The following is a 21,811-nucleotide window of genomic DNA, read 5'->3' as shown; positions in this document are numbered from 1 at the left end:
ACCACCAAGCCTATATCTTAAGGGGGAAGAAACCCCAAATCTGGCCAGGGAGACTGTCTTGCATATCTGCCTCCATAAAGCAGGTTTTTGGGCTGTCTAGGTTACGAGTATGAGGGGTCTTAGCCTAATAGAAGCAAAGGCCTAAGTAGTGTCATAGAATTGTAGAGTTGGAAGGGACATCTCAAAAATCCTAAAGTCCTCAAATGATTCAAAATTAACAAAAGTATTCAAGTTTCTTCAAATATTTTTCTCTTACTGTTTTGGCTTGGCATTAATGATGTCATCCTTCCAAGGGGCTCAGAGCAGCCTCCATACATGGATACTTATTTCCCCAACCTCATCCTCATAATGACAACTTAATGGTGAAGGTAAGGCTAAAATAGAGTGACTAGTTGGAAATCACCCAGTGAGTTTTGTGGTTGAGCATGGAAACTGGAGAGTCTAGCTAATAGTTAAACCAGACCTCTATCCCTCACCTAATGGAAGAGAATAATGTTGTGGTTACCTATTTTATTTTATTTTATTCCCTTCATCATACGTTTTCAGGGCAACAAATATGTCACATAATATCTTAACACAGACACTATAAAATGCTACAATGATAAAAGACTGAACATCCACAGCAGTAAAAGGATGTGTCAAAAAAAAAGGTGAATGGTTAAAAGGTCAATCCCTCCCCAAGGCTTGGGTTAATGAGATGCTTCTTCAAATGTTGATGAAAGAATAATCCTCCACTTCAGAGGAGAAGTCACTTCACAGGCAGGAAGTTACCACAGAGAAGGCTCTGCCCATACACCACCACTACCACCCAAACCTTCCTGGGTAATGGAATTGCCAGCAAGTTCTTCTGGTTTGACACACATAAGAGAGTTTTTGACTCTGGCACAGGAAGCCAGAGTCAAGGCTAGAGATCAGAAGCGCAAAACAGAATAATGAGAAGGAGCTTCCTGGCCAGGACTCCATGTAGGATGCTCCATACATGAGACACAAGCGTGAAATGGTGCAACCTAATAGTAGCCATTCTGACAGATAGAATGGGATCTTAAGAAAGAGACTCTTATAGACACCTTTTACTCTGAGAGTCATATCCAGTCAAGTAGCACAATGTACATATAATCTCATCTTGTTTTCACTGGGGATAACCAGTTTCAACTGCTTCCTAGATAACAAGGTGACTGAAGTATTGTAGAAATGTAGCATTGGGAGGGACCACGAGGGTCATCCAGTCCAATCCCTTGCAATGCAGAACTCTTTCCCTCAACCTGGGGCTCGAACCCACAACCCTGAGATTAAGAGTCTCATGCTTTTAATCAGTATCATCTCCATAATCTTTTCAGCCCTCACTCTCACAATCCTGTCCTTGCATATGTTGCATAAACTAAGGAAGGCTGCTTTATACCTGCATGATATATGAATACTGCTTTTCTGATTTCCTGGAGTTGCAATTCTGCATTCTGTCAAAATGGTGTTTTATCTCTCCTTCTTTCAATAACACACACACACACACAGAGAGAGAGAGAGAGAGAGAGAGAGAGACAGACAGACAGACAGACAGACAGACAGACATATAGACATATACAGTATATGGATAGGTTTTATGCATTTTCATTTTAGTAATTTAGTAGTTGCTTTGGTAACTTTTATCAGATCTTTGAAATATTTCTTATATAAATGGTGAATGGGAATTATATTGTGTAGTAACTCATTTTGGATGAGAGAACAGAATGTTCAACCAGATGGACCCTCGGCCTGATCCAGAGTCTCTCGTACTGTTTATTTCTACTTAAGAAAGTTGTCAGGTAGTTTTCCTCCCATTTGCACAGAAAAAAGAGCTCTGTTCCTGACAAATAAGATCTATTTCTGATAGCCAAGTCATCCCAACACAAGTGCAGTATGTATGTTCATCTAAAACACCCCCAAAGGCTGAGAAGCTAGCTGTTTCAGTGCCTAGCAAATAGCTTGACTTTTGGAGGCTGTACAAGAGTCAAACAAGGACTCTGTATTTTATCTCCCAACAATCTGCATATTCAGATTAAAAACAAAACACACAGCTCAAGATATGGTGGCTGTTGAGACAGGTCTCCCAGGTGAGAGGGAATCAGTGTAGTCAAGGGAGCTTTTTATAGCATAGGCTCAGGCAATTCCCTCCCTCTCCCAAGGGCCACCTTTCCTTGGAGGTCCCCCTGTCAGGGGCCACATGCTAGTTACGAGCACGACCACCCCCTTTTATTTCTCCCATGTCCATCTTTGTTCCTCCTTGCCCAGTAAATGCCAGGAAAGGGACAGATCACTCTTGCCTCAAATCTGAATTAGGCCCAGGTTCACAGGCAGCCAACTCCTGATATATAGGAAGGAAACATGGATATAGGAAGGAGACATGGAAAGCAGTCACATGGGCTACATGGGTACAGGGCAGTCTGAAGAACTCCCACACTGCCTCTTTTGAGTAGTGGATGCATCATGTTTAGATGCATCAGTTACTAGCTCAATACCTTGCTTTTAACGTTTTATTTCCTTGAATTTTCTAACCTACATGTTTCTGCATGTGCACATGTTCACACATTCAAAGTTTTGTATACAGTACTAATGGGAAATTCTCTTTTTGTAAAGTTCATTTTCAAATTTAAGCTCTGCCCTGGGTAGAGTACCATCTAGTGGCAGTTTAAGGAAGTCAGAAGTGTTGAGCAATGCTGCATAACAGCAAAACTAGATAAATAATACTGTACCCTTGTTTCACTCTAGCCCTACTAAAACAGCAACATGTAAGGCTTGGAGGGTGGAGATTTCCCATTAGCGAGTGCCTTTTAAAAAAAGACGTGTTTATTAGAAGAGGAGTTTGGATTTGATATCCCGCTTTATCACTACCCTATGGAGTCTCAAAGCAGCTAACATTCTCCTTCCCCTTCCTCCCCCACAACAAACACTCTGTGAGGTGAGTGAGGCTGAGAGACTTCAAAGAAGTGTGACTGGCCCAAGGTCACCCAGCAGCTGCATGTGGAGGAGCGGAGACGCGAACCCGGTTCCCCTGATTACGAGCCTATTGCACTTAACCACTACACCATTAATCTCTTATGATTAATTTGCTTACTGGTCTGTTAGGAGGCCTACTGTCAGGCAGAAAGGTGGCATATATTGTAAATGAATAAAACAATTCTCCTTTTTCTTGAGTACTTCTTTCATTACCTGTTCTGGGAGACTAGACATTCTTGTTACCGCATCCTCACAGTATGGTCTTGAACACACAACTGGGTATTTTTCTCAATCCCACTTGTGTAAAAGCAAGTTTTCCAGCCAGTCATTGGCTTAAAAAGGAGAGAAAGAACAGACCACACTGCCTCCAAGTATTGCCTATTCTTGATAAGGTTTACCAATTTAGTAGGAGGTGTCAGGCATTGTGCTCACACTTTCTTCTGTGTAACTATTGTCCCTCCAGAGTTTCATGCTTCCTACCTCTCCTTAACCATTCATTAGACCAGAGCTTTCCAAACTGTGTCACAACACATTAGTGTGTTGGCTGCAGTGTGTAGGTTTGCCATGTGAACGGTCCCAAAGCTCCTCCCGGGGCTGGAAAGGGGTTTGCTTAACCTCTGGTTTGCTAGTAAAACTGAATTACCGTGTCATGAAATGATGCACGTCTAAAAAGCGTGTCACCAACATGAAAAGTTTGGAATGCTCTGCATTAGACAAACCATCTTTTAAAAAAAAACATGCAAGCAGCCTAGATCTTGCAAGGATTAGAACTGGAGATGCTAGCCTTTAGATCCATGGTTGCCATGTTGGCAACCAATGGATTAGTGCTTTTAATCAGAGAATTGTGGATTTCTATAGCTCAGTCTGAATGCACAAAATTGCACAGTACTCACTAAAATCTTGTGACAAGTCTCATATGCTCTCAGACTACAAATCTTGAGAGTTTCTTGCATAACGTGTTAAACAAGAAGTGCCTGCTTTAAGTTCTACTTAATAATTTGATTTGCAGAGTCAGTATTGCGAAGGATAGCCACAGAACAGTACTTTTGAAGATAGTTGCCTATTTGGCATGTGGGATAAATGAAAGGTGAATCCTCCTCTATTGCTCTTAATTATATATTAACAGATGTTTTGGTAAAAAAACACACACAACTAGTTGCAACCATCACCCATGTTTAGTTTACTATAAAGTGCACAAAAATTAAACTTGCATTTGCTACCGCTTGCATTCCTTGAGAAGGACAGGTTTTTGCTGTGTTTCACAATTAAGTAACTGGAACACAGGAACCCTAACAGGACATAGCAATTTTAAATGAGGTCTTTTGGAGTATTTCCCTCAAATCCTGGAGACTGCACTGGGTTGTTTTTTTTAAAATTGCCCTGATAATAGTACAAGGCTTCTCAAATGTAAAGCGCTGATTAGTTCAGTGAGGGAAATCCTTGACTAACTTTTGGTTAGTCTGGGTCTGATGACTTGAAGACACTCGGGCAATATATCCCTTAAAAGTGGGGCCAAGAGCACAGATCCGCACCCGCTCACTGGCAGTAGCTGCTGGACCTTCTCCTCTCCTCAGCTGCCACTCACCTATCCAGCAGCCATTTCATCAATGTATTTGCTGCTGCTTCTCCTCATTGCTGAAGGCCACTTCTCAGTCTCTTGGGCAATGACAAGAGGCAGCACAGAACAGCCTGATGAAATAACTGCTGGCTGAGCAGCAATAAGGTGGTAGCTGCTGCTCCTTCTCCTTCCTTGCCACTAGCACCCAGTTTCAGGAGCTCCAGTCAGTGGTAGGGTATTTGCAGGCACATGGACAGATGCTTGACCATGCTGATCACTGAGATCAGATGTCTCTTGTTACTTTACTGATTAAGACGAAGTCTATCACAGAACTTCACATCAAATCACTGAAACAGTGTGGTCTACATCTGCAGGATACTTGTTACCAGTTGAATATATAGTCTGAATCACCACAATAACAATGGGGTGTTAATTTTCTTTAAACACAATGAAAATAATACATAAAACAATACTGAATTCCATTAACCTGCACTGAATTTTCCAGCACCTTTAGAATTGGCAGACTTTGGAATTTCTAGCCCACTTTTATAGAACAGAACCCTGAATTTCAAGTGCTGTTTCTGAAAAGTTATTTTTATTTAAAATTTATCAGCTGGCTGTCAAATGCTCAACACAAGTTACAACGTAATTGAAAGCTTCATTTACAGGCACACGTGTACCTAACAGATGAAAAGGAGACCTTCTGGCTTGTGAAAAGAGTTCTAGATATCTGACCAAATTCAACCATTGGGGGGTAAAAATGGAACATCCTAATTGACATCAAGCAATCATGTTGACACTTGGGGCTCAGAAATGAACATAACCAGAATGGCATGAAGCAGAGGGATAATACATCCCAGATCTCTATCAACATTAGAACAGGCCATTTCCCCTGCTGAATGTATAAATTATTAGAACAAAACTGAACTCTAGAAAGTGGAGGTTTTTGAACAGCAAACTGCTCTTCTATATCACTTAAAAAGTGAGACTTGTGAGATCTCAATCCGATCCCAGAATTAAAGGATCTCATCTGTTGCAGACAGCCTGAGGATGTAAACCATTATGTCACATATGGCTCCACAAATATACAAAGGTATTTGTCCTATCTAATCTATCCCATCTTCTCTCACAAAAACATTTCCCATAATCTTCAGACACATTAGCAGAATATATAACAATGAGATGGGCCAATGAACAGTTTTAGGGACAGTGCCACAATCTGGAGACTTAACCCTCCCTCCTAAAACATTTTAAAGCTCTGTGAAAACTTCTCATGAGTGCAGCTTTAACCATCTCTATTTATTATAATAAAATGTGTTGCTTCCAGGAAATTAAGTCTGATTCACATGTAAGCAAAGGTGGAAGTATATGAATTCACACGCATTTTTTATTCCGTTGATATTAAACGGCTCAAAAACAGCAGTCTGCAAAACAGGCTTGAAAGTAGTTTTTGAGATATTTTGAACAAGTGAATAGGCTTTTAAAAATAAGTCAGTTAAAAACCATGCATGTTTCTTTCTTTAGAACAGGCATAAGCAAACTCGGCCCTCCAGCTTTTTTGGGACTACAAATCCCATCAGTCCTAGCTAACAGGACCAGTGGTCAGGGATGATGGGAGCTGTAGTCCCAAAACATCTGGAGGGCCGAGTTTGCTTATGCCTGCTTTAGAACTTCTATAACAGAATTTGTTTCTCTCATGGCTATAAATGTGTGCTGAAAGTTGGTGGCATTACTAGCACTATTCCAAGCTGAAGAAAGCTTCCTTCACACAGAAGAGGATGACATGCCTCTCCCCCCCCCCCAAAAAAAAATAATAATAATATGGAAGACAATAAATATACATGAAACAGTCAGGACTGATAACCCCTGAGCAAAGCACCATCTTGATGTCAGAATCATGTTAAGGTATCTTGGAGACAGGAATCTAGATGTTCATTAATTTTAGCTTCCAAAACTTCAGAACTGCAGACAGGGCAGGAAACTTTTCTGTTCTCATCACTGGCAGAAGTAGCTGGCCTTTCTGAGGCTATTGGTTCATGCTTTCTCTTCAAAGAAGGGCTGGTCAACTCTGGATCTGTTTTATGTATAAAGTATTTCTCAAAGGCAGCAGTGTCTTCCATTTTTGCTCGTTTTGTTGGTCCACCACTGGGTGTGCTGCTATTTCTATGAGATGAACTATGGGGTTTTGGAGTTGAAGTAGATGGACCAGAAATGCTTTTTACTGGTGTCGTCTTCAAGGGTAAATCCCACGTAACATTTATAGGGCTTGACTTTGATCTTCCTCCATTAAAAGAAACATGTTTAATGGGCGAGCCATTAACATTAGTGTACGCTTTTTTGTTAGCAACTGATATTTTAGGGAGTGTAACATAGGAAGCAAAGCTATTCTTATCACCTTCAGAAAGAAATGGTGAGGATATGCTTGCATTTTGAGGATTCGATCTTATCAAACCAGAAGGTGAATGATGCTGAGAACTGAGCAGCAATCTGTTCTTATCATTGCTTGGACTTGTGGTCCTCTCTGATGGTGACAGAGTGCTTTTTCCTCCAAGGATATATCCTTTTCCACTAAAAGGAATTAGGTTCTGCATATTGCCTCCATTAGCGTTTCCTGCAAATACATCAGAAATACACAGAACAATCACATATTTAGAAAAAATTCACCAGGAGTACTGTATTACATCTCTAGGAGCGATCATTCATCAGAAAAATCTTTTTCCCCGCTTAACACTTTTAGTTATGTACTCTTCGGTTTATGCTATAACCACCCTAAAATATTAATTGATGAAAAACAGTGTAGAAATGGTTAAGATGCTGGTAATAATAATAGCATCATCCTCTGCTGGTAATAACTAAATGATATTCAAGTACCTTTGCCATCAGCTAGGAATTTTGATTGCGGGACCTTCTCTTTGCCTTTCTTGGTGTAGTTCTCCGGCTCCTTGACCTTGGTATATGTACCTCCACATGTCTGTTGGTGCTCAGCCCACCAGAAGTCATTTGCAGATGGCGCTCTATTCATTGCACGCTTCACATAGCCAAAATATGGCTTTTTATTTTGACATGGACCATTGCATCGCCACCAGTGCTGGCGATAGGAATCCACTTCATCATGAAACTCATGATAGATCTAAACATAACCCACAAGTTTTTCTTAATGCCAAACATTCATTTCCATTTTGCAGTGAAACCAGATGAACCCGCAGCCCACCGTGAAGATTGATGGGATCAGGCCAACCAGGGCTTCCCAAGTCACAACAGGCAAGAGTTCCACATGGATATTGGAGCTGCCCCCAAACAAAGAAGTAAATCAAACGGTATCTACTAACACCAGAATTCTGTGGTCTGTTTCAAATATCAAGGCCAAACCATCGTTTGGCAACTGGAGGTATTCAGGGGCCTGTATGCTCAGTTCTACAGAGACACATGCTAATTTCCTGTCTTGCGATATTCAGTTTGCTGTAACGTCTGAAGCAGTCGAACGATGGTTATTGTTAACAACATTTGCATCCAAATTAGAATCTTAAACCCACTCCTAACCATATTTTTTATTTTTATTTGAAAGAAAGTTATGATTAACAATAACCACAATTTTCCCAACTCACACATCACACCATGGAGGCCTTCCAAAACCTGGTGCCCTCTAAATGTTTCAGACTACGGTGGTGCCTCGCAAGACGAAATTAATCCGTTCCGTGAGGCTCTTCGTATAGCGGTTTTTTCGTCTTGCGAAGCAAGCCCATTGACAGCTTAGCGGATTAGCGCTATTAGCGATTTAGCGGCTTTTAGCAGATCAGCTGATAAGCGGCTTATCAGCGGATCAGCTGATAAGCGGTTTAGCGGCTTAGGAAAAGGGGGGGGAGGGGAAAAACCCCGCAGGAACTCGCAAGACATTTCATCTTGCGAAGCAAGCCCATAGGGAAATTCGTTTTGCGAAGCGCCTCCAAAACGGAAAACCCTTTCGTCTAGCGGGTTTTCCGTCTTGCGAGGCGTTCGTCTTGCGGGGCCCCACTGTACACCTCTCACTAATCCCAGCTAGACATACTAGGCAGTGTTGTCCAAAACATTTGTAGGGCACCAGGCTGGGGAAGGCTGCTGTGGTAAATGATTAATGGGGCTTAGTAACGGGGGGTTTAAAAAATCTTTCTGTTTTGGATTTGATATATTTGATAAGGCTTGTTTGCCTGAGGGTAAGTAAAAATCTCACTCTTGGCTACTTTTGTCAGGGGAATTGGAATGTGGAGAAAGCTGGGGCAGTTACGGGGGGAAGAGATGGAATGGTGGGCTACTGAGGAAAAAATACATGCCGCAGTGTTTGTGAAATGCATCTGGTGAGGAAAACTGTGAGTTTTGGGAGCAGTGTTCAAAACTCCCATTGTTCTAGGTGCATTTTGTGACAGGGAATTTCATTAGCGTGAGCAGTTTCTGAGCTCTGGACGCAGTACTGTACCTGAGATTTCAAATTTAAACTGCACAGTGGAAGGAAAGGAGGACCTTTTTCTGCCTCCCCACTTCCAGCTACTCTCTGAAGACTGGAGAGGAGACCCTCTTAAGAATAATAGAGAGGTGGGCAGGGGAAAGACTAGACCATGTGAAAAATGCACATAATATTTTAGCTGCAGTTCATTCATTTTCAGCTTTGTATTCTTGTTATAAAAAAGCGCACCTGGATATTCCGTTGTTGCGCCCATGACCTAGGTTCAAGGTGCCATTTAGCTCCTAGCTTTCATATCTCAGTTTCTAACACTGTTTGGGAGTGGCTGTGGGGGACAGAATGTCTGTAAGGTGCAGGAGTCTCTGGCAGCCTGCAATGCCAGGGAGCAGCAAGAGAGCACTGCCTCACATGGAAACCCAAGCAACACCACAGCACCATAAGGGACTTAAATGGGGAAGAGGACAGCAGTGTTGATTTTTATTGTACAAGAAAGGACACAGTCTCAGAAGGGTATTGTACACTGGAGAAAACATATTCCCTCATTTATAATAAAAGTCGCTTTAACCAAGATGTTCAGAGCGGCTTCCAAACGCCCTTCCCAGAGTGCAACTCTGTGGAGTGTGACCTTCCACCTGTGACACTGCACTTTGGTTACAACAAAGCAGGAAGTGGGAGAAGGAATCACCATTCATTAGTGATACAGAAGGAGAGAGCCTGCAGCATGCTCCTGACAGCTAAACCATGATTTGGCTGCAATGTCTGGACCAGGCCAGAGTACACTTCAGAGATTCTCTATGCTAATTCAAGTTTTCTGGATTATGGCCAAAACGTGCAGTTCACACCTTATCAAAATCAGAAGAAATCTGGTGATTAGCTTGATATATTTGATTTTACACTGCAAGTTACCGATGTCAAAATAACCACTGACTCCAGTGTGCTTGTTTGCCGCAGTATCTTTTAAATCTAAAGATTTAAAAGATTCATTTTATATTCCAAAATCAGTTTTACAAATCTACAAACTAGTGTTCGTTACACAGAATGCTTACTGTAATATTGGCTCCAGTTAGGCGGTTTATCCGATGCATGTGTTTGCAGAATTCCGGGCCATGGGATTCATGATCTTTGTCATTATTAGTGACAAATAACAAGGCATGAATCATTTCATGTAACAGGGTCTGAAATTAAAATTATTACACGATTACTTAAATTGCTATGTCCTAACATAAAACATTTGATTACTTACTGTTAAGTTGGCTATGATAAGAAATGGTAGTTAATTAAAAAATAAGCCTTAAAATCTTCTTGCTTCCAGTTTTCCATTCTCTGGGATACGTCAGACATGATCCCAGCTTCATAAAATCTTAATTTGGGACACAGACATTTGAAGAGCTGTTTCCTCCCACACCAATACTTCCCCGTGTTAAGATCAGTAGCTGATGCCTCCCTGGTTGTTACAGTAAGCATCTGAAGAGCACCTGTTATGCAGCAAAGAGGGCTTATTCTGTACTGGCAGTCCAACTATGGAATACCCTCCCCCTTAAAACACAGAACAGTTTTGGGGGTCAGCTGAAAACACACCTATTCCACCAGACTTTTCAGGGGGAGGGAGGGTCGACCACATAGTTAGATTTTGATTGATTGCTGTGATTTTATCTTTTGGTGTGATTTTATCTGTTCCTTTTACATTTATGCTTTTACATTTATGCTTCTAATTGTAAATCCTTTTCTAATTGTAAATCCTTTTACATTTATGCTTCTAATTGTATCAGTTGATTTTATTTATATTACTGCACCCTATGCTGGTATCACATAGAAATATTTTGTGAGAAATAAACACAATATTTCAAGGAGACATTTACATTATAAGCAGAAATGATGGGTAAAAAATACCACTAAAGGACAGGAGAGGATGGAGAAGCCTCTGCAAGCAGCAAGGAGCTGCTTGCTTCTCCTGTCTTTGCAGAAGTAGCTGCAATATAAGATAGCTATTTACAGCACTGGTAAACATGTTTGTTTCCAAAACTACAAGATACACTTGACTTTGGGAATGTACATATCAGCTGCAAAAAATGCACATGTTTGGGTTCATATCTATATACAAAAGAGGAATACCTCTACAAGATCCTTTCTTGGCCGCAACTTCAAAAGTGGTTCACTGAGCCGGATGGAGCACATTCCACCACGGCCTTCATAGCAGCAAACTCCTGCACACCTAGAAATACAAATAAAAAAGGCAAATTGTTTACTGAGACACAAACAATACTTGCTAAGCATTAGGTACTCTTATTAAACATTAGGTCCCACTGCTAGTGGCTGGACTAGACCTCCTGAGAGGTAAGAAAGCAGGCACTTTCTCCAATTCTGTTACAATTCGAGTTAGAAGATTTAGTTTACAAATAATGTCATCACACTGCAGCAAGTATGCTAGGAGACATAACAAGTTATTGATTTTTAAATTTGTGATACCATGCACTGCAGGAAACCTGCGGCCCTCCACATATTGTTGGATTCCAGTTTCATTCAGCATGGAGAATTGTCAGGATACAGCAATATCGGGGGGGGGGGGGTCACAACTCGCCCTCTCCTATAAGAACTGCATCTCTCACAAAGGTCAGATAAAAGACAGAATACAATATGCTCCTCAAGTTGTAAACAAGCACCAGGAGCCCACACACAGTATACAAATACAGTGGTACCTCAGGTTACATACGCTTCAGGTTACATACGCTTCAGGTTACAGACTCCGCTAACCCAGAAATAGTGCTTCAGGTTAAGAACTTTGCTTCAGGATGAGAACAGAAATCGAGTTCCGGCGGCGCGGCAGCAGCTGGAGGCCCCATTAGCTAAAGTGGTGCTTCAGGTTAAGAACAGTTTCAGGTTAAGTACGCACCTCCGGAACGAATTAAGTACTTAACCCGAGGTACCACTGTACAGAGAAGCTGTTTTCTGACTGTGTGCTTGTGAATACAGGGCTCATGCCACCTGGAACAGGACCAAAACTAGATCAAAGTCTCTTGAGTCAAAATGTGAGTACCCCTAAACATTTTTAGCAAACAAAAAACCACTATTATTATCATGATTTTTTTTAGCATTTGTTTCCCGCCCCCCGCCCCCCGCCCCCCGGTCCCAGAGCGAGTAACAGCCTTCAGGGCAACATTCAGGGCGATTCAGAGCCGCCTCTCCCTCGTCCCGCAGCGCCTTCCCCGTACAGCGTCATGCGCGGGCTCCACTTCACTTCCACGGCTGCCAGGCGGCCCCAGAAGAGGGTCTCGTTGAACTGCAGGAAGAGGCCTCGCACGTCGGGGCTCGGGTCCAGCAGCTCCCAGGCGCTGTCCACGACGGAGAGCGGCCGCGCCGGGGAACCGGGCGAGGCGGCAGGGGAGGCGGCGGCCACCGCCTTGGCCCCCTGAGCTTCCCCGTCCTCTGCCTCCCACTCCGCCTGCAGCCGGAGGGCCAGCAAGAAGTCGCCGTCCATCTCCGCCCAGGCAGGATGCCAGCCAGCCGGCGGTCGCGAACTCTTCAAACTCCGGCGCATGCGCCAAACAACTTGCCCTAGGAGGAGCACAGAGGCGCGGCTCCCTTTCCCTCCAACCCTCCATCCATCCCCAGCCACTCTGGTTTCGTTACGCGCTTGCGCGGGGCCGCGTTAAGCCCGGAAGTGGCTCCCCGTGTGTAGCTCTTACACACTGAGTCTGGTTCGCCGTTGCGCCTGCCGCTCCACGCCCTCTCTCTTCCGTCGCGCTCGCGAGGTCGTCAGCGTCCGGCGCAGGCGCTCTGGCGGCTAGGCGTTTGTCGCTGGCCTGCTTCCTCTCTGCCCGTCGCTCCGCTCTCTCGTCGCTCCGGGTTCGGACATGGCGCTGTCTGTGGGCGAGGGGGCTGCGGGCGGCGGCGGCGGCGGCGGGAGCCGTCTGAGGCGGCAGCTGGAGTCCGGCAGCTACGCGGCGGAGGAGTACGTGAAGCAGCTGTCTCAGCAGTCGGACGGCGACCGGGACTTGCAGGAGCACCGGCAGCGCATCCAGGCGCTGAGCGAGGAGACGGCGCAGAGTCTCAAGCGCAACGTCTACCAGAACTACCGGCAGTTCATCGAGACGGCGCGCGAGATCAGCTACCTGGAGAGCGAGATGTACCAGCTGAGCCACATCCTCACCGAGCAGAAGGGCATCATGGAGGCCGTCACCCAGGCCCTCCTGCAGCAGGCCAGCGCCGCCGACCGAGACGACCCGGCCCTGGGGGGCGCCCGGCGGGCCGCCGCCGACCCCCACACCAACCCCTTCCTGGCCCTCTCGGCCAAAGACAACGCTGCCAGCGAGGAGGGCCGCCAGCGCACCCTCACCACCCTCCTGGAGAAGGTGGAGGGCTGCCGTGACCTGCTGCCGGAGAGCCCCGGCAAGTACTTGGTCTACAACGGGGACCTCGTGGAGTATGATGCCGACCACATGGTGCAGGTCCAGAGGGTACACGCCTTCCTCATGAACGACTGCCTGCTCGTGGCGGCGTGGCTCCCCAACCGGCGTGGCGCGTACCGGTACGATGCCCTTTACCCGCTGGATGGGCTGGCGGTGGTCAACGTCAAGGACAACCCACCCATGAAGGACATGTTCAAGCTGCTCATGTTCCCCGAGAGCCGTATCTTCCAAGCGGAGAACGCCAAGATCAAGAAAGAGTGGCTGGAAGTGTTGGAGGAGACCAAGAGGAATCGGGTCCTCAGTGAGAAGCGGCGGCTGGAGCAGGAGGCCCCAGTGCGGGCCCCTCCCCCCTCCCCTCCAGAAGCCACCAATCCTTTTGAGGAGGAGGATGAAGAGGAGGCAACACCAGAAGAAGAAGTGGTGGATTTGTCCCTAGAATGGATTCAGGAGCTGCCCGAGGATCTGGATGTCTGCATCGCTCAGAGAGACTTTGAAGGGGCAGTTGATTTGCTAGATAAACTGAATGAGTACCTGGGAGATAAGCCTGTGACTCAGCCAGTCAGGGAACTACGAACAAAAGTGGACGAAAGAGTCCGACAGCTCACGGATGTGCTTGTGTTTGAACTTTCTCCAGATAGGTCTCTACGGGGTGGGCCTAGAGCTACCCGCCGAGCTGTTTCTCAGCTCATCCGCTTGGGTCAATCAACCAAAGCATGTGAACTTTTCTTGAGGAACAGGGAAGCTGCAGTACACACAGCCATCCGCCAGTTGCGCATTGAAGGTGCCACTCTGCTGTATATTCACAAGCTCTGCCATGTCTTCTTCACCAGCCTGTTAGAGACTGCAAGGGAGTTCGAGACAGACTTTGCAGGCAACGGTGGATGTTATTCTGCCTTTGTTGTCTGGGCCCGATCTGCTATGAGGATGTTTGTGGATGCATTTAGCAAGCAGGTGTTTGACAGTAAGGAGAGCTTATCCACTGCTGCCGAGTGTGTGAAGGTATGAGGAAAATATAGGCCCAAATGTGGGTGTATTATGCTCAGTCACACATGCACTGGATGACCACAAATTCATTCTTATAACTACTTCAGTTTTCCAGATAATGTCATAGAATACAGGGCAAGGAGGAAACCAGTGAGTCATTTAGTCCAATTCCCAGTCCTGAAACAGGGTGTTCTGTTTGTAAAGAAGCTGTGTAAATAATTTATTGCAGTAGCTGCATTGACTATCCTGTACTCCACATTCCCCATCACTTGGAGCCTCTCTCCCTTTTCAGCTCTCTTACAATGTTAGAGTGCTTTTTGCTTAATTCTAAAGGAGAGCAACACAAACATTTCTTGCTCTTCTAGGAGCCTTCCACTTTAAGATTAGGAACAAAAGAAAGGGCGAGTCGTGTGGCATGACTTTACAGATTTTGGCTATCTGATCAAAGTATATTTTGCTATATTTGGGCATTGAAACCTTCTGGAGTTGTTACTTGTCTTTCAGGAAAAGGCAGTCTGTACAGGATATCCAAGGTGGCTCCTCCCTGCAGCCAGCAAGAACAGTGAGGAGTGGAGGGGCCCACACCCGCTTCCTGCCCTAATCATGTGGCAGTCCCAAATACACTAGGAACAGTAGTGGGCAGGCTGCTGTGGGGGATTAAAGGGGGAGGGGAACCATGTATGCCACCTTGAGCTCCTGAGAGAAAAAGGTGGGACAGAGATGCAGTAAATAAATAAATGTGTTCTGAGCAATTACTTTTACCCAAGTATGGAGAAGTTTGCCTGGACAGAATTGCTCCGCAACCCACTCCTCCAGTGAGCTGCCCTGATTAGTGGGAAAAGGTGATCTCATGTCTTTGCTTTATCTAGGTGAAGGAGACTGTCATGGGTGATCCTATCCTGCCAGGAAAGAGACAGCCTGGATAACCTTGCATTACCTGCTGCTCCGTCCAATGTGATACAGCAAGGGCAGTGAACCTGAGGCCCAGGGGCTGCTTGTGACCTCCGGGTGTCTCTGGACTCTCTTTAAGCCATATCCCTTTCGCAGGCCATACCCCTTGCCTGCTCTGCTCCACATCCTCCTTAAATGCTTTTGCCTGGTAGAAATGTATTATTGACAATGCCTCCTGCTTGCCTGGATGGAGAGATGTGTAGACTCTCCAAGTTTTGTGTTGTTGGGTTGCAGCCTACTGTACAAAAGTAAGGGTCACAGTCATTGCTCAGGCGCTTTTGTCTCTTGTCATGCACATCACTGGCATATGACACCCCCCCCTCCAAGGTTCCTCACAAGCAATGCAACCCTCTGGATAACATGTTACCTACTCTGGGATACAGACTGCCTTTTCCTGAAGGCCAGAATGGTAGGGATCAATGCTGGGTCATATCTTCTTCTCCTCCCTAATGTGTATTGTGTTAAAAACTTGGATAGAAAAGCTAGGAGCCAAATGCCTTCTGGGACCTGGATTGTGGGCACCAAAACAGAATATCTAGTTGCCACTGGGGGGGGGCGGGGGACACGGGGTGATCAGCAACACTTTTTATTTAATATTTTGATAACCATGAATTTATACACAATTCACATAAGTGACACATTGTTAATATCACATTTTTAGCAGAAATGAAATGTTTAATTTGGTGTTTACAATAAAAATATTGGTACCATACTTCAGTTTTCAAAACACTCTACTCTTTATTGTTAAACTCCTTAACATATTGTCTATCTTTAACATATACTTTGAGGCTTCAAAGCACATACATTTCAGTATTCCTTGAGTGTCAGTCAGGTGCAAAAAAATGGCACCCAGACTTTTTGAGGTGCTCTCAAATGGAGAATCTTTAAGGTACAAAATGCCCCTGCCGCCCTGCTCATTTCGAACCCTGAATGTATGTCATGTTTTTCCTGCTGTTCATAATGGGATGATAGTTATCTTTTAGAGTGTCTCTATTGTGCAACTGCTTAAAGGTGTAGTAAAATTAATCATGTAACTTGTTATTGAAGGTGGCAAAGGAACACTGCAAGCAGCTCAGTGAGATTGGTTTGGATCTGACCTTCATCATTCATACCCTGCTAGTGAAGGATATCAAAGGGGCTTTGCAGAGCTACAAAGATATCATAATGGAGGCTACAAAACATCGTAACTCTGAAGAGATGTGGAGGAGAATGAACTTGATGACGCCTGAAGCTTTAGGAAAACTTAGAGAGGAGATGAAGAGCTGTGGTGTGACCAATTTTGATCAGTACACTGGTGATGACTGCTGGGTAAATCTTAGTTATACTGTTGTGGCTTTCACCAAACAGACCATGACCTTCTTGGAGGAAGCTCTCAAACTGTACTTCCCAGAGCTGCATATGGTTCTGCTGGAAAGTCTGGTGGAGATAATCCTTGTGGCCATCCAGCATGTTGATTACAGTTTACGCTGTGAACAGGACCCTGAGAAGAAAGCATTCATCAGGCAGAATGCATCTTTTCTTCATGAAATTGTCCTTCCTGTTGTGGAGAAGAGGTTTGAGGAAGGAGTAGGGAAACCGGCTAAGCAGCTGCAAGATCTGAGGAATACTTCGAAACCGGTGCGTGTTAACCCTGAAAGTACTACCTCTGTAGTGTGAAATGTAATCTCTCATTATTTTAGTATAACATGTCATGTATACATGTGCACATTTTCAAACATACATTAACATTCCCTTTAACTAATTATGCCCTGGGCAGGGGGGAAAGACGAGACAAAGGGAGAAGAATTCAAGCAAGTACTTTAGTAGACGAGCCACATCTAGTATATTTTCCTCAAGGTCTGGTTGTGGCATTTAGATAAAGGAGCTCATGTAGTGTCAAAGTGTGTTTTGGTCCAAAGGCTAATGAACTATTTAAATATAATTAGTATGATCAAGAATAGCTTCTGATAAGTATTTTACAGAAGTATAAATGATGAGATACACCTAGTTCTTCTATTATATTGACCTTCAGAAAGAGAAGAATCAGTTTGAGAAACAAAAAGCAAATTTGCATATTTCCCTCTTTGATAACTTGAAAAAAAGGTTGTAAAAACTACAGCAAATGCTTCTTTTCAAAAATTTGTGGCTTAAAATTCCTCTGAAAATTAAAACTTGGCAGGAGCATGGAATTAAGTGTAGCAGTTCCTGTGTGCATTACTGATTCTTGATAATGATAAATCTATAAACATGAATGATGGCAGTCAAATACAAATGCTGTCAAAGTCAAATCCTGTCTCATTTGCAGCAGATGAGAATTGGATTGAATGTGCAGTTGCTACACGGACTGTTGTTCCACTTGGGGATTGTTTTTTGCAGTTTTGTTACAGCTCCTTGGCAGCCATAGGGCCAAATCTGTTATTTAGATTTCAAAAAAACACACCACCCAAACCTGCATTGTTAAATTAGCTGTGGGAAGTGCTGTGTCAAAAACATGCACACAATCCCATTATGGCCCTCTATACATTTTGTGGGGAGGGGGGGCTTGCCACCAGACGTGTTAATTGAAGGAAAGGTGTATCATCGAATCTAGGTTGATAACTGCTTATGTAATCAACAAGAATAATGACTTGAAAACAAATAAAACAGAATAGTTTTACATGTTGTCAAATCAGCCTGATAAAGGGAACCACTGGAGAATTCATGATGTGAAAAACTACCCATTTGTGATCAAGTAATGAAGGGTGCAACAGGGGTGAGAAGTGACCTTGTATAAATAGCAAGGAGCTTTGAGTTACCATAAGTGAAAATTAGGGTTTGGGAGTAGAGGCACGTGTGCAGTAGACAATGAAAACCTGTAGGAACTATAACCAAGGCCTATTCCTAGCAGGCTCATCTGTAGCTCTGCACACAGTATGATTGTGTATAATGTAGGTAGAGGGTTTTAGGTTTTTATTCTTTTCAAGCATAGGTAGGTGTTATGTCTGCAAATTTAATACTGCCTAACATATTGTGAAATCCCCACCATGTTGTACACTGGGATTGCATAATTGACACTGAACCATAGTTAATGACACTAGGGGACATTTTTCCATGGACTATAAGAAGAAACAGCTTATGTTCTTTAAAAAGGTGTAAAATAAAACGTCTGGATTGTATGCTAAAAAGTATTAAAGGCCTTAATTCACAATTGTGGCCTTTGGAGATCTGTTCCCTCTGGTCTTGAGAACTGGTTTCACCATAAAAATGATAAAGGAAGCATAATTGTGAGAGTACAGATAGTTGGCCCCAGGAAAAAAAAGTAATATGAAAAAATTACTTCCTTGCCCAGCATTGTAGAAATGTTTGGTCCAAATAGTTGCTTGATATGATGCAGCTCTGTGCCCTTCAGATATTTTAGACTGTAGCTCCCATCAGCCTCAGCCAGCATGGCCATGGTGGCCAGAACAGATGTGAGTTTAGTCCAAAACATATTGAGGGCATCTGGTTGGAGAAGGGTGGTGCAATGCATAGTGTTGTGGGGCAAGTCACATCTTTCAAATGATTAATTTTGCCTCTCGCTGACAGTGGCTGGATGGCAACGGGCCTCAGCTGAGTGTGACTCATGTAGTGCAGTTCATCTTCCTTTGATCTCTAAAAGAGTGTGGTGTAGAAGATGCTTAGTATAGGGATGTGAAATACGTGACCCTCTGGAAGTTGTTGAACTACAACTCCCACAATCCATTGGTCATGCTGGCTGGGCCTGATGTGATTTGGGAGTCCAACATCATCTGGAGGGCCACGCATTTCCCATCCCTGCTTGAACATATTGTCTAATATGCATTCATGGTATATGGGCAGTTATGCCAAAGGATAGTCGGTATAATTATTTGCGCTCTCTTTCTGTGTGTGTGACACACAAAACAGCTTTGCAATCTCCAGTCATTGTATGTATGATTTTTTTAAAAAAATACACACAAGGAAATCCCCCTCAGGACTGTTCATCTAGCAGACTGAAGAAGCTGCCATTTAATTAACAGAGAAACTCCTCATTGGGTGTTCAGTAGTCTGCCGAAGAGGGGCCCACTGGACTATGTTTCTAGAGCAATTCTGGATTTCTGACGAATAACAAATAGTCCTGGTGCTTAGTAACTTACGATTCTGTTTGTATCATGCCTGTGAATGTATGGAGGCCAAATTATTTATGAATGAGAATAATGCCTAAACATGCAGACTGTATTTGTATATTAACACAAATGACTGGATTAAAAAGTGTGCCCTAACAATCTTTCAAATTGTGTTTTGTCTTCTTAAGCCTCTGTATGTGTATGAACAATGAGCATTAGACTCTGGGATAAGAAGGCTAGAAAAAGACCTCTGCTTGGGACCTTGGAGAACTACTCCAGTCATAGTAGACTGTAATGGTCTAGGTGGAGCAATGGTATGTCTCAAGACAAGGCAGCTTCATATATAACAAAGTAGTTATGTTTATTTGTTTGCTGTGTTTTCATCCCACTTTTCAGGTAATTAAGTGTCTCACAAAGCACCTCTCATCAAGAGAGACAGAAAGAGAAGCTGGCCATAGCTTACATGCCTCATCTAGCTTACAAACTTAAAAGAGATACAAGGATGGGTAAAGGCAGAGGAGGGAGATCAAGGCCAGACCAAAGTTTTGAACCGCAAGCATTCATATGCATTGGGGCCAGGTTCAATCTAATGTTCATTGTGTTCTTGCTTGAATAGCAATTGATGGATCTTGCTCCTCTGGCTGATGGATGGGGCCAGAGTGCCTTTCCTCTTGCTTTTGCATCCCACAGTCATTCATCAGTGGGAGCACAGTATTCTTTCTGGCAGGGAGAGGGGAAGAAAGTCACCTGCAGCTGCTCTGTCTTTGGCCAGTAGGTGGGACCAGGTTGGTTTCCCTCTTTCCACATTGGTCTTCCTTTGCTGATGACAGAGGTCAGAACTCTGCAGCACTGTGTCAAGTAAGCCCTGATATGGAGTATTGAGCACATGGATGTGTGTGTATTTGGTAAGAAAGCAAGGACATCCAAGTCTGCCTTAGTTATTAAACAAAACCCATATTTTAAAAATTGTGCAGAGTTACACCAATTACGCTACTCCAGTGATCAATGGTATGCCACATAAACACTGTTTGTGCTGTGACTTCCATGCTATAATTAGGAGCGGGGGAAACGGCATGGGATTCTGCATATTGCACAGCCTACTGCCCATGCTCTCTCCATGCATGTTTGCTGTGCGGAGACACAGGATGACATGAATAGAATTTTGGTTCATAAAGGGCAATGATCATATGAAAGTGTCTATTCCTTTTGTAAAGCTATGTTTGCTAATTGCAATCAGACATAATGGCTAAATAGAGCCTCCGGGATCAGAAGCAGTATACCCCTGAATAGGTGATGCTGGGGATGAACTTAAGAATGGCATTGTGGTCTTCAGAACCGTGTGCGACTGAGCATAATACACTTCCTTTTAGGCCCCTTACTTTCCTCATATCTTTACACACTCAACAGCTGTAGATAAGCTCTCCTGTCAAATACCTGCTTGCCTTAATGCATCCACAGACGTTCTCATAGCAGGTTGTTCCTGTATGTGAGTGTCCAAAGACTGAATTGGAGATAGACTGCTCAGCTAGACCTTGGTGTGACTCAGCTTGCGAATCCTTATGTTCTTAAATTATTATTATTATATATTTATTTATAACCCGCCTTTTCCACTGACAAGAAGTCAAAGCGGCTTACAGATAAAAATAAGAACAGCTAGAAACAAAGAAGAAGTCATTTTAAAAGAACTAAACATTGATAGAATTAAAATTATAGATAGGCAGACAGACAGACAATACAAATACAGTGATACCTCTACTTATGTTCACCTCCGGTTACGTATCCTTTGGGATATGTGTGTGGCAAACCAGGAAGTATTGTGCTGCGTGTGCTTGTGCAGAAGTGATAAACCGTGCCATGCGCAGAAGTGGCACCTCGGGATCCGACTGGATCTCTGGAATGGATCCCGTGCACAACCGGAGGTACCACTGTACAATAAAACAGCCCGGCACCAGTCCTTTCATTAAAAGCAGTCAGTTTCCTAAAGCCTGACAGAGCAATAAAGTCTGAAACACAGCGAGGAGGGAGCCAGTCCAGCTTATATAGGGAGGGAGTTCACCAAGAATGTCTTCTCTTGCATCCCTATCAAGCATCCCTGTGAGGGTGGCAGAACCACGAGAAGGGCCTCCCCTGAAGTTCTCAAAGCTTGGGCAGGTTTGTATAAGGGAATATGATCTTTCAGATCACTTGAATCTAAGCCAGGAGTCAGCAATTTTTTTCAGCAGGGGGCCAGTCCACTGTCCCTCAGACTTGTGGGGGGCTGGACTATATATTTTTTTTGGGGGGGGGGAATGAATGAATTCCTGTGCCCCACAAATAACCCAGAGAAGCATTTTAAAGAAAAACACACATTCTACTCATGTAAAAACACCAGGCAGGCCCCACAAATAACCCAGAGATACATTTTAAATAAAGACACACATTCTAC

General features: G+C 43.9%; 2 protein-coding genes across 2 annotated transcripts; one reads left to right on the top strand and one right to left on the bottom strand.

Moving 5' to 3' along the window:
• Positions 1 to 5,101: 5,101 nt before the first annotated feature.
• Positions 5,102 to 12,592, bottom strand: SPRTN (SprT-like N-terminal domain). The gene is made up of 5 exons (XM_081855860.1): positions 12,173 to 12,592; positions 11,076 to 11,175; positions 10,010 to 10,138; positions 7,400 to 7,658; positions 5,102 to 7,139 (listed from the first exon to the last, which is right to left on the bottom strand). Exons 1-5 carry the CDS (start codon positions 12,496 to 12,498, stop codon positions 6,424 to 6,426), a joined length of 1,530 nt encoding a protein of 509 aa, XP_081711986.1. The 5' UTR covers positions 12,499 to 12,592; the 3' UTR covers positions 5,102 to 6,423.
• Positions 12,593 to 12,719: 127 nt separating this feature from the next.
• Positions 12,720 to 17,054, top strand: EXOC8 (exocyst complex component 8). Its single transcript, XM_081855837.1, has 2 exons — positions 12,720 to 14,368; positions 16,352 to 17,054. The coding sequence occupies exons 1-2, from the start codon at positions 12,815 to 12,817 to the stop codon at positions 16,958 to 16,960; spliced, it is 2,163 nt and encodes a 720-aa protein (XP_081711963.1). The 5' UTR covers positions 12,720 to 12,814; the 3' UTR covers positions 16,961 to 17,054.
• The last annotated feature ends 4,757 nt before the right edge of the window (positions 17,055 to 21,811 follow it).

Source organism: Podarcis erhardii (assembly GCF_964252035.2).
Source record: "Podarcis erhardii genome assembly, chromosome: 3".
NCBI classification, from domain to species: Eukaryota; Metazoa; Chordata; class Lepidosauria; order Squamata; family Lacertidae; genus Podarcis; species Podarcis erhardii.
Note: the sequence above shows the minus strand (reverse complement) of the source record. Positions and strands in the feature narration are given on the sequence as shown.